Source organism: Anastrepha obliqua, chromosome 1, assembly GCF_027943255.1.
Source record: "Anastrepha obliqua isolate idAnaObli1 chromosome 1, idAnaObli1_1.0, whole genome shotgun sequence".
Taxonomy (NCBI): Eukaryota; Metazoa; Arthropoda; class Insecta; order Diptera; family Tephritidae; genus Anastrepha; species Anastrepha obliqua.
In genome coordinates this window covers 25,708,056-25,721,737 of record NC_072892.1, presented here as the reverse complement: position 1 = coordinate 25,721,737, position 13,682 = coordinate 25,708,056, and the positions used below count along the sequence as shown (strand labels likewise).

At 38.2% G+C, this 13,682-nt stretch overlaps 1 protein-coding gene across 2 annotated transcripts; it reads left to right on the top strand.

Annotated features, from left to right (window-relative positions):
* Positions 1 to 1,126: 1,126 nt before the first annotated feature.
* On the top strand, positions 1,127 to 5,055 carry LOC129247061 (uncharacterized). Of its 2 annotated transcripts, none has more exons than XM_054885948.1 (4): positions 1,127 to 1,978; positions 3,140 to 3,478; positions 3,548 to 4,424; positions 4,496 to 5,055. In XM_054885948.1, the coding sequence occupies exons 1-4, from the start codon at positions 1,733 to 1,735 to the stop codon at positions 4,564 to 4,566; spliced, it is 1,533 nt and encodes a 510-aa protein (XP_054741923.1). In that variant the 5' UTR covers positions 1,127 to 1,732; the 3' UTR covers positions 4,567 to 5,055. The 2 variants fall into 2 exon arrangements, with proteins under 2 accessions (XP_054741923.1, XP_054741933.1); XM_054885958.1 differs by lacking the exon at positions 1,127 to 1,978 and adding an exon at positions 2,794 to 2,912.
* The last annotated feature ends 8,627 nt before the right edge of the window (positions 5,056 to 13,682 follow it).

The window sequence follows — 13,682 nt, the reverse complement described above, 5'->3', positions numbered from 1 at the left end:
CTTACTAAAACTTGCAAATTGTTGTACTTTTTCTGTTGCACTTAAATTTGTTTGTTTTGTTTGAGCAAATGTTATGTTCTAATAAATTTCGGTAATTGTTCAGAAGAGCGGCCCTTCAGAAAATCAATATTTTTGTAAAATTTTTTCAATGATATCAATAAAATGTATTGTAAAAGAGTGTTTAAGATCGGGGGAACTATACTTTTATGTAGGATTTACTGTTAATATGAATATCAAATCCGGCGGCCCTTCAGAAAATCAATATTTTTGTAAAATTTTTTCAATGATATCAATAAAATGTATTGTAAAAGAGTGTTTAAGGAGTTCTACACAAAAATATTGTGGATTGCGTAGCCGGAGTTGGACTGATGAGGGTTATTTTTTTGAAGCGCGGCCGAAGGCCGCCCACGCGAAAAGGAGTTCTACGCAAAAATACTGTGGATTGCGTAGCCGGAGTTGGACTGATGAGGGTTATTTTTTTGAAGCGCGGCCGAAGGCCGCCCACGCGAAAAGGAGTTCTACGCAAAAATACTGTGGATTGCGTAGCCGGAGTTGGACTGATGAGGGTTATTTTTTTGAAGCGCGGCCGAAGGCCGCCCACGCGAAAAGCAGTTCTACGCAAAAATACTGTGGATTGCGTAGCCGGAGTTGGACTGATGAGGGTTATTTTTTTGAAGCGCGGCCGAAGGCCGCCCACGCGAAAAGGAGTTCTACGCAAAAATACTGTGGATTGCGTAGCCGGAGTTGGACAACATTTCAAAACACTTATATAATGTTCAAGCGGTAATTCTTGTTGTGTCGCCCGCCGGATTTGATATTCATATTAACAGTAAATCCTACATAAAAGTATAGTTCCCCCGATCTTAAACACTCTTTTACAATACATTTTATTGATATCATTGAAAAAATTTTACAAAAATATTGATTTTCTGAAGGGCCGCTCTTCTGAACAATTACCACAATGACTTTAATTAAATACGTTATGGTGCTTTAAATATCTGAAAAAAATTTCTAATGCTTTTGATGGATTTAGAAACAACTCATGATTTGGAAGTTAATTACAACTCTGTTGCATTCAGCAGTACTACCAACCTGCGACTCGTGCGTTGATTCCTTTTCAAATTTTACAATTGGGGCAAAATTCAACGAGTTCGTTTCTTTAAACCAACACGTGTTTTACGTCTATTGAAGACTCTTTGTTTCATTCGATACTAATTTATTTACGTACTTTGTTACGTACGTATAAGAATCTAAAAATAAATTTGAACTGTGTGCGCAAATTAGAGCAAATAGCTGGCTGTCGCAATTCAACTTGCAAACGATGGCACCACTCGTCCTCACTTATAAAAATGCAACACTGAGAGCCATTGTGGTTAATAGCTATTCGTTAAAAAGAAGCGAGTAAGTAAGCTACACGAATGCGCGGCGTTACGTTGTGAAGTGGAAAAATTGTTTCATAAAAATTGCATGTTTTCGTGTATAATTGATATACAAATTTAGGAAAAAAGTGATTTCGATAAGTAGTAGTTGTGCAAGCGATAAAATTATATCGAAAATTCGTAGTTACTTTTGCGAGAACATTAAAGCAAAAAAGCGCTTTGGAGGAAAAATTCGTTGTGAATCACGTACATATAATACATTTAAATCACAATAAAACAAAAACTTCGTATAAGTGCAAATAATTGTGGATTGAGTTTATTATTGAGAAAATTTATTAACACAAATTAAAACAATGTCTGAGGTTGCGAATATTGATAAAATTGAGCAGAATACTGTACCAGTGGAACAGACCGTAGTCGAAGTGGAGGCAGCGAGTACACCAACGTCGGCTGAGGCAGAGACGGCGGCTTCACCCGAAAAGCAAGTGGTCAACAACAGCATCGAGGCTGAATCTGCGGCAGGCGATGCTGGTACGAGCGCTGCGGAGGCGGCCAAAATAGAGGAATCTTCACCAAAAGTGGAGAGCAAGAAGACACCCGTAAGTATGGCAACCAATTGGTGCATTTCCTCTTTTGTATGTGTGCGTAGAGTATTCTCATGAGTTTGTGAATGAGTGAGGGGGGTTCGATAATTGGCGTCGCGGTGCGATAAAATCTGATCTAAGCATGTATTAACTCAAAAGTTCTGTGCATGACAGAACCATCTGGAAAGTTGATTTAAAATTCTATCGCCATGTGAAGAATCAGAAACAAGATTATTTTCATAATAGTGTCGACTTGTGGCGATAACCGGAATTTATATTTTTCTATTCTATTATTTATGTCTAATGTATGAAAATATTTTTGATATCTTAACATATCACATTGAAAGGTCAGTTAATTTATTGTTCGTGGCATAAAAAGCGCGCGTTTTTACATCGCTGGATTATTAAATGTTTATCCTGTACTTGTGGCAATATCGCTAGTACCATTTCTCCCACTGTCATGCTCTGCTGCGACGTCTGAAACGCAGTAGATTGCGCAGTAGCTACGCTGCTTTACATTGTCCCTTGTTCACACACTATTTACTTAACTTGAAATTTTCTAAAAAAAAATTTGTATTGCCCAATCGAATTATCGTCGCCGCAAGTTCCATTGCTGTGCTTTTTCGTTTAGTGTTATTCACTGTTTCGCTGTTTATACTCGCTACATTCTTTACTCGTCGTGATGGAGCGGTGCGCCGCTGTTCGCTGCGAACGCGAGCGTTTTATGTATTTGTTGTGAGGTTTGCTGTACTTCACGGTTATTTGTGTGATGCTAATGGATTTGCGCGCGCTTCAATTTTTGTTCAGTCGGCATTGCTCTGTTATGTTGTCCCTACCTTCTGTTGTATATATGATTATAATGTTTTGATTGTTTCTGACAAGAAAAATGTTAAATATAAAAATTAAATAATTCCAATTGGACGAAATGATGGGTATGCCCTACTTCCAGGTAGTTTAGTTTTATTTTTTAAGGGGTTTTTGATATTAAACTTATAATAGGGGTTGTTCTAATAGGAGTCAAAAAGATATTATGAAATATGTACCTTATCAAGTGATCTTTTTGAACTTGCCTTCGATAAGATTAATTTTGTTGATGGGTTTCTTTTTATTATATGTTATATATATTTTTCAATGAATCGCTTTAAGGCATAAACATTAATTTCGGATCTGTTTCAGGTAAAGCGCACTCCATCGAAACGGATGTCTTTCATAGAACGGGCACAAAAAGAAAGTGAAGAGCTAGTTAAGAATATGGGCGGCAGTTTAGAATTGGATGGTGGTCGTCGTACGCGCTCAAGCACACGTGGCACACCAACTCGCGCTACAGCTGTGTCAACTCCACCCCCTGCCAAAAAGGCACGTACCTCGCCCGCTAATGCTAGCAACACACCGTCCCGTGGCCGTGGACGTGGTCGAAAAATAGACATATCAGAAGATTCGGAAGAGGCTAAAGGGTTAGCTGAGCCACCATCGGCAAAAACACCGGAAAAATCAGAAACCCCAGACAAAAAACAGGTAAGACATTCGAGCAAACTACACTTCAATAGAATGAAAAGTAAAATATCCTCAATTATCGAATTTAAGGATCCGGCAGATAAACCCAATAACAAAGTGTCAGAATCGATTGATGAATCATTACCACCCGCCGAGGTCTCGGAAAAGTCCATAGAAAGTAAAGGAGAAGAAGCGGTGGCATCTGCTTCAAATATAGATGAGTCAGAGGATAAAACAGATGCCAAAGCTGACATGGAACCTATTTCAGAAGAACAACAGAATGATGACGAACAAGTAACCAGCAAAGAAGCCGAAGCGGAAGCCCCATTAGTACAGAAAGATGATGAAACACCAATGGATACAGGGGAATCTGTTCCTGCGGAAGAGCCTTTAGCGGATAAAGTTGTTCCAGAGCCAACACCAGCAGGAGCAGAAGAGCCGACAAAATTGGAAAGTACAGCAGAAAAAACAACAGCATCAACTACCGAGCAATCAGCTCCAATCGCGGTGCCAAAACAGCTTACACCAGAACCCATGGATGTTGATTCGAATTCTAAGAGTAGTGATGTTGAGCTAGTTGAATCTGCGGCACCTGCTACGTCTGAAGATTCAGTTGAAGTATCAGTACCGGCATCAGCTGCAGTTGAGAGTACCGCGCCGCTTTCTGGAACTGAAACAATTCAGGAGGCTAAATGTGTTAACACAAATATCATAGATGCAGAATCGGCGGTCAACGCCAATAACATTGATAACACGGAAGCCGATATTGTTGAAGTTGCCTCACAAGCGCCGGCTCCTTGTGATGTGGGGAGCGTAGAATATAATGCAAATACGTTAAATGCAACGAATGAAGTTGCCGCTATCGCAAAAACTGAAACAACTGTAGACGTTGCCAACCAACCTGCTGTAGCAGAAAGCGAAGTCAATGCTAACAATGATGATAGTGCTAAGTCAGGAAATGATTTATGTAAGTCGTTTTAAGTTAAACCTTAGTGAATTATTAGTTAACACTATTTTTTGTATTTATTTTCCCCGCAGGTGTCCCAAAAGTTGTATCGCCATCGATAAACAATGCAAATAACGATGGTGGTGTAGCAACGATATTGTAAATTCGTAATACTTGGACGTCAAAAATTGCTATAGCAGTCGACAGTAAAAATGCCATGATGTGCAACAATAGTTAAAACAACTGCAATACGGACAACATCATCAAAATTCAAAGTGGAGCAAAAGGGACAACCATAAAAGTTAATGAGTTGCCAAGTTGGCAAGCCATTTTTTAAAGCACGAATGTCTACCACACAACCCGCCTGAAATATTTTTACTGAACGTTTAGTTTTATTTTTATTTTTGTTTTCTTTTTTTATCTTTTCTCTATTTTCATGGCAAAAATTTAATTGATTAAATTGTATTGCCTTTCACCGGATAAGTGTCAATATGTCGCTATAAATATTCATTTTTTCTAATTGGACAACAGAAAACAAATAAATGTATAATAATATATATTATATATATAATTATATGCAGAAGATAAGCAAAATCTACAACTATTTTAGATGATAATGACCATGCAAAACAATAAACAACCTAAACAATCATTTATTGTTTTTATTGCAAATGCAAATTCTATTAATTAATGCAGTAAAAAGCAAATACAAAACTATCAATTGACAAATATGCGTGTGTGCGTGGAAAGTTATAAAATATAGCTTAAAATTTAATACGACAAAAATGGATTTCAACAGAACTAAAAGTTAAGTAATGCTGTATATTAAAAGGGTGAATATCAAGAGCAATAATACAATAAAATTAGACTAACATTAATTATAAAACTAAATTCGAAAACCAAGATATTCCAACATGTGAAAATAAGTGTGTGCAGAAGTCGCCATAAAGCCATTATTTTCAACTTTGATAACTTCACCTGGCTAACAAAAATTATAATAAGTTTTCTGCTTTCCATTTTAAAAATTTAGGTTTGTGCCACCAAAGGGTGGACCGTTTAGAGGTTAGTAATGCATTTCTGAATATGTAAATTTAAAAATACTGAATCAAAGCAAGTTTAGCCCCACAAAAATGAATGTTTAAAGTAATTTCTCAGATTATTCTTCATTTAAAATGTGGATTATTTTCAAGAGTGTGTGCAGTTTTTTGATGTTGAATTAAGCAAAACAAATTTTGTTTTGGACTTAGAATTGCGTTTGCAAAGGGCGCAAAAATTTCGCTTAACACAAAATGCATTCTTATGAAATGACTAAATTTAACGCATATAAAGTTCAAGCTTGTTTGCTCCGTCTTTTTATCGTGTGCTCCTTAACAGCTTTCAATAGCGTAGGCATATTTAGTTTTCTTAATATTTGTCAGCAGCGCATAATGTTTTTTTTTTCAAACATATTTGTATAAGTATTAGTATAATGACTGTAGCATGTAATTGAAAACAAAAGCAAAAAGCAAAAAACAAAAAAGGAAAAAGAAAAACACCAGCAAAATATCATTAAAAAATGTCTTGGTCTTGTATGGGATTTGGAGTATTTATTTTTTTTCAAAAAAAAAAAAATAAATAAATTTGTAAACGAAATGAGAACACAAATTTCGTCTACACTACTTTACGGTAACAACAGCAACAAAACAAAACGAAAAAAAAAAACAAAAAAAAAAAAAATACAAATTTTAGTTTAGCTGTAAACAAACCTATCATTTAAGATATCTGTACAATTTAATTATACATATACACTATATATACATTTCTTTCTTTTGTAAATAAAGAATTTAAATATATACAAAAGAGACAAAAGCAACAGCTGCGTTAAATTTATGAAATAAGTACAATTAAACTTAATTCCGTTAGTAAACTGGGCGAAAGTTCTTGAGGATAACTCCTTGGTACAGTATTTCAGAAAAATTTACATACATATATATGCACATGCCCTACAAGACAGCTGACTATCATATAAACACTCATATTATCATCATCACTATCCTCATCCAACTACACATTTTCGTTCTAACCATGGGAAAGTTGTGATAGTTTCCCCTTGTCGGTGTGATATTCTATCTTTCTTTTACCAATAGCAATTTCTTATAACTGAGAAATATATCTGATATGCCCTAAAAGGCAAGGCAACTAATCATTTTATTCTTACAATTTAAAAACTGCTGACAACTAAGCTCCTCATTGTTGTCATCACAAATTTCTCAGCACTAATAATCAAACTTCTCATTTTTGTTCTAAACAGTAATTAGCACTGATAGGCCAAACTACTCATTTTCGTTAAAATCGTTAAAAAGTAATCAGCATTGATGACAAAGGTCCGCAACAAGGTCCTCAAATCGCTTGCCGGCAGCACTTGGGGCAAAGGCAAAGAACTGTTGCTATCGACATTTAAGGGGGTCTTCTGGTCTCCAGCGAAAAAAAAAATCGATTTTTTTTTTTGCATAATTTTGTTGTATGTGTATGCGAGAATACGCCACAGAAAGGATTTTTTGAAAATCGCATTTTTTCACATTTTTCTGGGCACCGAAGTGTACCCTCCTCCGGCCGTTTTATCATAAACTTTATCTTTAAACGCGTTTCCCCGAAAATCGTGTTTTTTAAGCATTTTGGTCACACTTTTCATAGTAGTTATACTCCGATTTCAATGGTTTTGGTCTTAAAAGGTTCGGAAAACTTACCGCTAAGTTTCCCCGTGTACGATTTTTGAAATTTATTTTCATTCCATTTTTATAACCTTTTAAAGTTCAAAAAATGAGCAAAAAAAAATTTTTTTTGCAAATTATTGCATAACTTTTGAAAAAAATTAAAAAAAAAAAATCTGTCACGGGAAAACTTAACCAGGGCAACTCTAAAGACAACGCATATCTAATTTTTGCTTTCTGATTACCCAGGTGGAAAAACCGTGACCAAAATGGAGACCTGTTTCGTTTGGAGGTGGACGTCTTCAGCGCCATTTCAAGGTCGCGGGTGTTAATTTTTTTCAAAGTCAAAACCATTTTTTAAAAGCCAAGACATGTACCTTTAAAATAAAAAAAAAAATTTTTTTTAATTATTCACAGGATTTGTCACAATCAATCCACAAAAAAACCCTTCATTTCAGGGCCTCGAGACCAGAAGACCCCCTTAAGGCAATTGGTCGGCCGGTTCTGAACTATGCAGCGCCTGTCTGGTCGCCTGGAACTAGTGACACGCAGTGGATAAAGCTACAGACATGCCAAAATACTGCCATTCGGACAGCGACCGGTTGCCTCCTGATGTCGCCGGTTCAACACCTACACAACGAGGCACAAATGCTTCCAGTAATGGAGCATAACAAACTGCTCAGTTAGCAGTTCCTGCTAGGATGTTACCGTAGGTTTCACCCCTGCAGACACCTGCTTGAGCCTGAGCCGCCTCCCAGGCACGTCAGGAGACATCTCTTAAACTACGCTGACGACATCGAGGACAAAACTGACCGAAATCTACTGGACCTGAGAGTGTTTAGACAGCCAATAAACGACATTCACCGGGAGACCGTCACCACCTTCTTAAGCTCCCGTCCTGTGAATGCCGTAATCGGAGTCCAACCACCACCATCTATAGCAGATGAAGAGTTCCAGCTTCCTCGTGAGACACGTGTAACACTGGCACAATTACGTTCTGGATATTGTAGCAGGTTAAACTCCTAATTATCCAGAATCGACCCCGACATACCAAACATATGTCCGGCATGTGAAGGCACCCCGCACGACACTAACCACCTTTTCACATGCCCCCTAAAACCGACTCATCTAACACCCCTCTCCCTCTGGACCCATCCTGTCGAAACAGCATGTTTCCTGGGCCTACCTCTAGATGAGCTAGACGAAGACGACCGGTGATATTCCCGTCACTGGCGGGGATACTACAGGGTGGCTGATGAAAGCCGCTACCAAAAAAAATTGAATAACTTTTTATCTTTTTAAATTATCTGTTCCATTCTTGTTTTAATTTGCAGATTGATCTTTAAAATTTATTAAAATGGATAACTGAGACACGCAAACAAGAATTTGGATAGTCCGCCGCTATCACGCACTGGAGTCCGTAGTTTTGGTACAGAGAGAGTACAGGCGGATGTTTGGCGGCGATCCCCCGAGCAGATGGACCATAATGAGACTGGTGAATAATTTTGCTGAGCAAGGAACAGTCGCAAGAAGGCCTTATCATCGAAACCCACCAGTTCGGACGGAGGAAACGATCGCTGCTGTAGCTGCAGCTATACAAAGCAATCCAAGGGTTTCAACAAGAAGCTTATCTGCTCAACTTGGTGTCAGCCGACAGTCTTTGCAAACAATAATGCACAAAGATTTACACTTATTTCCCTACAAAATTCAAATGGTTAACAAACTGAATGCAGCAGACTTGCCGATTCGCTTGGAATTTTGCCAGAAGTTCCTGCAAATGGTGGAAGAAGACCAAAACATGTTAAACTGCGTTTTCATGTCTGATGAGGCCCATTTCGATTTAAACGGCTATGTGAACAAACAAAATTGTGGAATATGGAGTACTTCTAACCCACAGATACTCCACGAGACGGAATTGCATCCTCTTCGCGTGACAGTGTGGTGTGCGGTTTCTTCACGCTGTATTGTCGGGCCTTATTTTTTTTTGAAGAAAATGGTCACACCGTTACGGTTACTGGAGACCGTTATTTGAAAATGCTGAAAGAATTTTTCTATCCAGAACTACGCCGAAAGAGAATTCCTTTCAACTCTGTGTGGTTTCAACAAGATGGGGCAACGTCTCACATAGCCTAGACTGTTATGACAGAGTTGCGACGAAAATTTCCCAATAAACTGATTTCAAGAAACTCCGAATTTCGTTGGCCCCCCAGGCTGCCTGACCTTACTGCACCTGACTTTTTCTTGTGGGGTTTATGTAAACAAGAAGTTTATAAAACAAAGCCAACAAATTTGGATGAACTAAAACAATCCATTCGGGCAACAATTGCGGCTATTCCTGTCGCAACTCTCAAAGCAGCAATGAACAACTTTTTACTAAGATGCCGCACTTGTGTCAACGAGCATGGGGGGCATTTAAATTCAATTATTTTTAAAACTAGTTAAGCTACATTTAATAAAATTTAATGACCTTCAACTTGAAAAAAAAAATAAATGAATTCCATACACTAAAAAAAAAGTTATTTGAGTTTCTTAATGTAGCAAAATTCATCAGCCACCCTGTATTACTGTTAACAAACAAACAAACAAAATCTACTCATTTTCGTTAAAAAGTTAACAGCACTGATGACAAAAATTCCTAATTTTCGTTATCATAAAATGTTTTATTTAGAAATATACAAAATTAATATTTTTTTATTCGTTAGAAAACTTTTACATTCAATACGGTGCTTCTACCACGGAGATTAGAACTCACGCATTTTAGCCAATCATCTACTCATTCGGCTATGGCGACCATACAACAAAAATTTACAAAATTTCACACTAGTATTTACTTTTTTCAGAGCAGCCAGCCACATTATAAGCATACAAATGAGTTGCTTTTCCGTTTAAAGTACAGTAGATATATTTTTCACTTATATGAAATTGCTATTGGTAAAAGATATATAGAATTCACACCGATAAGGGAAAGGAATATCAAATGAAATATTTGATTTCCCCATTTAAAAAATGTTGTATTGGGTGTCCAACTAAGTTTTAAAGGATTTAAAACATATAGTAATACTAGTGCCAAATTGTACTGAGTATTTGTGTAACGAGTTTCATGTGAAAGCGTCATCATTAAGTGTCGTTTCTTAGTTTGTGTCATTTCGTCGAAGTGTAAACAAAAAATTTTTTTATACAAAGACTATGTCAGCTTTTGTGCCTACAAAACTTCATTCGCGGGAAGCATTGCTATTTTGCTTCCATCTGAAGAAAAGTGCAGCGGAAAGTTATCGGATGCTGTGTGAGGCTTACGGTGAGAATGCTCCATCAATTTCAACCTGCGAGTACTGGTTCCGACGATTCAAAAGTGGTGACTTTGACACAGCCGACAAGGAGCGCGAAGCCAAAGCCAAATATCCATGGCAGCAAGGTAATGCTCTGCGTTTGGTGGGACCAGAAGGGAATCGTTTACCACGAACTACTGAAAAGTGGTCAGACGATAAACGGAGCACTCTACAGACAACAACTTATGCGATTGAAGCGAGCAATTGCGGAAAAACGTCCAGAATGGGAAACCAGACATGAGACATTGATCTTTCATCATGGCAATGCTCGGCCGCATGTCGCACAAGTGGTCAAAACCTATCTCGATGGTAGCGGATGGGAAGTTCTACCCCACCCGCCTTATAGCCCAGATCTTGCACCATCAGATTACCATTTGTTCCGGTCGATGCAGAATGCCCTTACGGTAGTGCGTTTCACTTCGGTTGAAGGTATCCAAAATTGGCTTGATGAGTTCTTCGCCTCCAAAAGCGAGCAGTTTTATTGGGACGGAATCCATGCATTACCATAGAAGTGGGAAAAAGTTATAGCTAGTGATGGACAGTATTTTGGATAAAATAGGTTGTACCAATTTTTAACAATAAATTTTTGAAATCGAAAAAAAACCTTTAAAACTTAGTTGCACACCCAATATATGCCATTCTGATAATACGCATTTTATTTTTTTTTTTTGCCTTGTTCACTCCACTCGGAAGCATAGGGCCTCGACAAGGCCCTGCGTTTGTTTCATTGATCTATTTTGCTTTCTGACGGTGTAGGTAATTAGCCTGCCGCTACCAATCCTAAATAGTGGTAATGCCCACCTGTCGGTGCTTAGGAACCATGCCTTCTTATTGCTTGAAGCGCCACCTGTGTGTCACATTTTTCCGGCAGAAGGATCACACAGATGGTAGAGGACTTCGCTAAATTTATTGTTATTACCGCGGCTGCCCGCTTCCTCTTGCTGGCGCCCCTGATGCAATGCGTAACTGTGCCTTTTTCTTTGTTTCTTGCTTGTTTTAGCAGCCACAATGCAAGTAATGCACTGACTTTTGTGCGGGAGTAAGGATTGGAAGGATAAGGTTGTTGAAGTTGAGGAATGATGAACTTATTATAATTTTTTTTTTCGCGTGGATGAAATATAATGTGTTGGAATTTTTGGCGAAAGTACTCAGCAGTGTCTTGTAGGGTGACCATTAAAATAGGTACACGGAAAATGCAAATTTTTTAAATTAGCGATAGCAGATATTCAGTTGTACATAGTTTTTATTTCATAGATTAATAGAACAAATATGAATAAAAACGCAAGGATCTTTTGAGACTTAAACGCGTGACAATGGGAGCAAAAAGAAAATTTTCATGTGATCATTAAAATAGGTATGAAATAGAAGTAGATGCGATAAAAAATAACTTAGTGATTTTATTAAAAAAACAGTTTAAATTAACGAAGTTTAATCAATAAGCACTGCGTCCGCCATGACTATCAATGACGAAAAACGCTTTCTATGCATGCATTTTTTTAGGTTTGGAAACAGGTGGAAGCCCCTAGGGGCCAAATCTGGTGAATACGCTGGATGCTCCAACAACTCAAATTCTAATTCATTGATTTTATGTATTAAGATGTTTTTTCTTTTGCAAACTGGATCTTATTTCACGAAGTTTTTCCTTCAGCTGGTCCAAAAAGTTACAATAATAAAGGGTTCGGCACTCGAAGTGTAACCAATTAAAAAGGCCACACATTTAGTTTGGAAAATTACTTTTATAAAGGGTTTTTCAATTGGCGCGGGTCGATTTTGGCACCCTGTGGCAGCCATTTTGTTTTGGTGACATCTGTCAAATCTTTTGTTTATTATTCAGTTGTTTATGCCAAATCATCATGGCAAGTGGCACGATTGAACAGCACGTTCAAATGATAAAACTTTATTATCAAACTGAGTGTTCATTAACGCAAACGTTGCGTGCATTGCGCCCATTTTTCGGTAGACGTGGTGGCCCATCCAATTTCGTATAGCCCATATTGAACCATATGGACCTAGACGGCATGTGGTTCCAGCAGGACGGCGCTACGTGCCACACAGCAAACGCCATTTTATTCCATTTCAACATCTACCCGCCCTTATTGAAAACCCCTTTACAATTCAAAGTAAAAAATGTGTGAAAATAATACAAAATTGAGAATCAATTTACTTTTGCTCGTTATGACCACCTTTTGCCTTGACTATGACCTCGAATGTGACTTGCAGGTATTTTGGCCCACTCATGGACAATGGCATTTTTTAGCGCCTCGAGACTGGTGAATCTTTTAGTTCGGACTTTGCACTCCAAAATGGCCCGAAGAGAATAATCCATCGTACTCGCCTCTGGTGAATTTGAGAGCTATTGTGTGGACGTTATGAAGTTCGGAACGTTGTTTTTTAGTCATTCTTGGTTCACTCGAGCTTGTAAGACGGTGCCGAATCCTATTGAAACGTCCTTGATCTGCTACCGAAATGTTTGTCTGCTTCAAGCAGCCTTCAGAATACTTTCTTGATAATATTTCGCATTTACCTTGTCGCCAAGCTCGATGAAAACGATTGGAGAGGGCCATCCGCGATTACAGCGACCCGAACCATTACTTGTGGCGGGTGCTGAACGGTCGGTCAAATAAGCCCTATCGTTTTGGAACTTTACGAATTGCTCGATTTGAAAAATTTTCTCGTCAGAAAACACAATGTTCGGAAATTGACCGCTTTCGGCCAAGCGAAGCTACTCCTCAAGTCGGACTTGTTGTTACTTTGGTGTGAGATCATGCGTCTTTTGGATCTTGTAAGGCTTGATTTTGAGATCAGTTTTCAGCACCCGGCGGATGCTACGGTCAGATATTTTCAGTTCTTTCGTCATTTGATTGGCACTTCGTCGGGGATTTCGCTCTAATCGCTTCTTCACTTGTTGAACCATTTCACGTGACTTTGCAGTATTTTGATGACCACCTCCATGACATTCCGCGCTGATGCCAGCGTCATTGTAACGAGTAATTGTGCGATAAACAAAAACTTTATTTAGTTTAAGGTGCTCGAGCTCACGAACAATCACTGGTTGTGATTTTCCAGCCAAATAGATATAATGCAATCCCACTATTACGTTTGAAATCTATTACTGATTTTTTTTCGCGTTTACTTTCGGCAAAATGCTTCCGCGCGCTTGTAAGCAATACTCTGGACTGCCATTTAGCCAATTAACAGACACCTGATGCACGAGCGGTTTGAAGTTGGTTACACTTCGAGTGTCCGACCCTGTATTCAGAATT

What these genes read in the sequence shown, in the direction of transcription:
- LOC129247061 (XM_054885948.1), top strand. Translation starts at nt 1,733, where the DNA reads ATGTCTGAGGTTGCGAATATTGATAAAATTGAGCAGAATACTGTACCA. An exon ending in TGGAGAGCAAGAAGACACCC is followed by an intron (nt 1,979 to 3,139) that starts GTAAGTATGGCA and finishes GATCTGTTTCAG; the next exon opens with GTAAAGCGCACTCCATCGAA. An exon ending in AAACCCCAGACAAAAAACAG is followed by an intron (nt 3,479 to 3,547) that starts GTAAGACATTCG and finishes ATCGAATTTAAG; the next exon opens with GATCCGGCAGATAAACCCAA.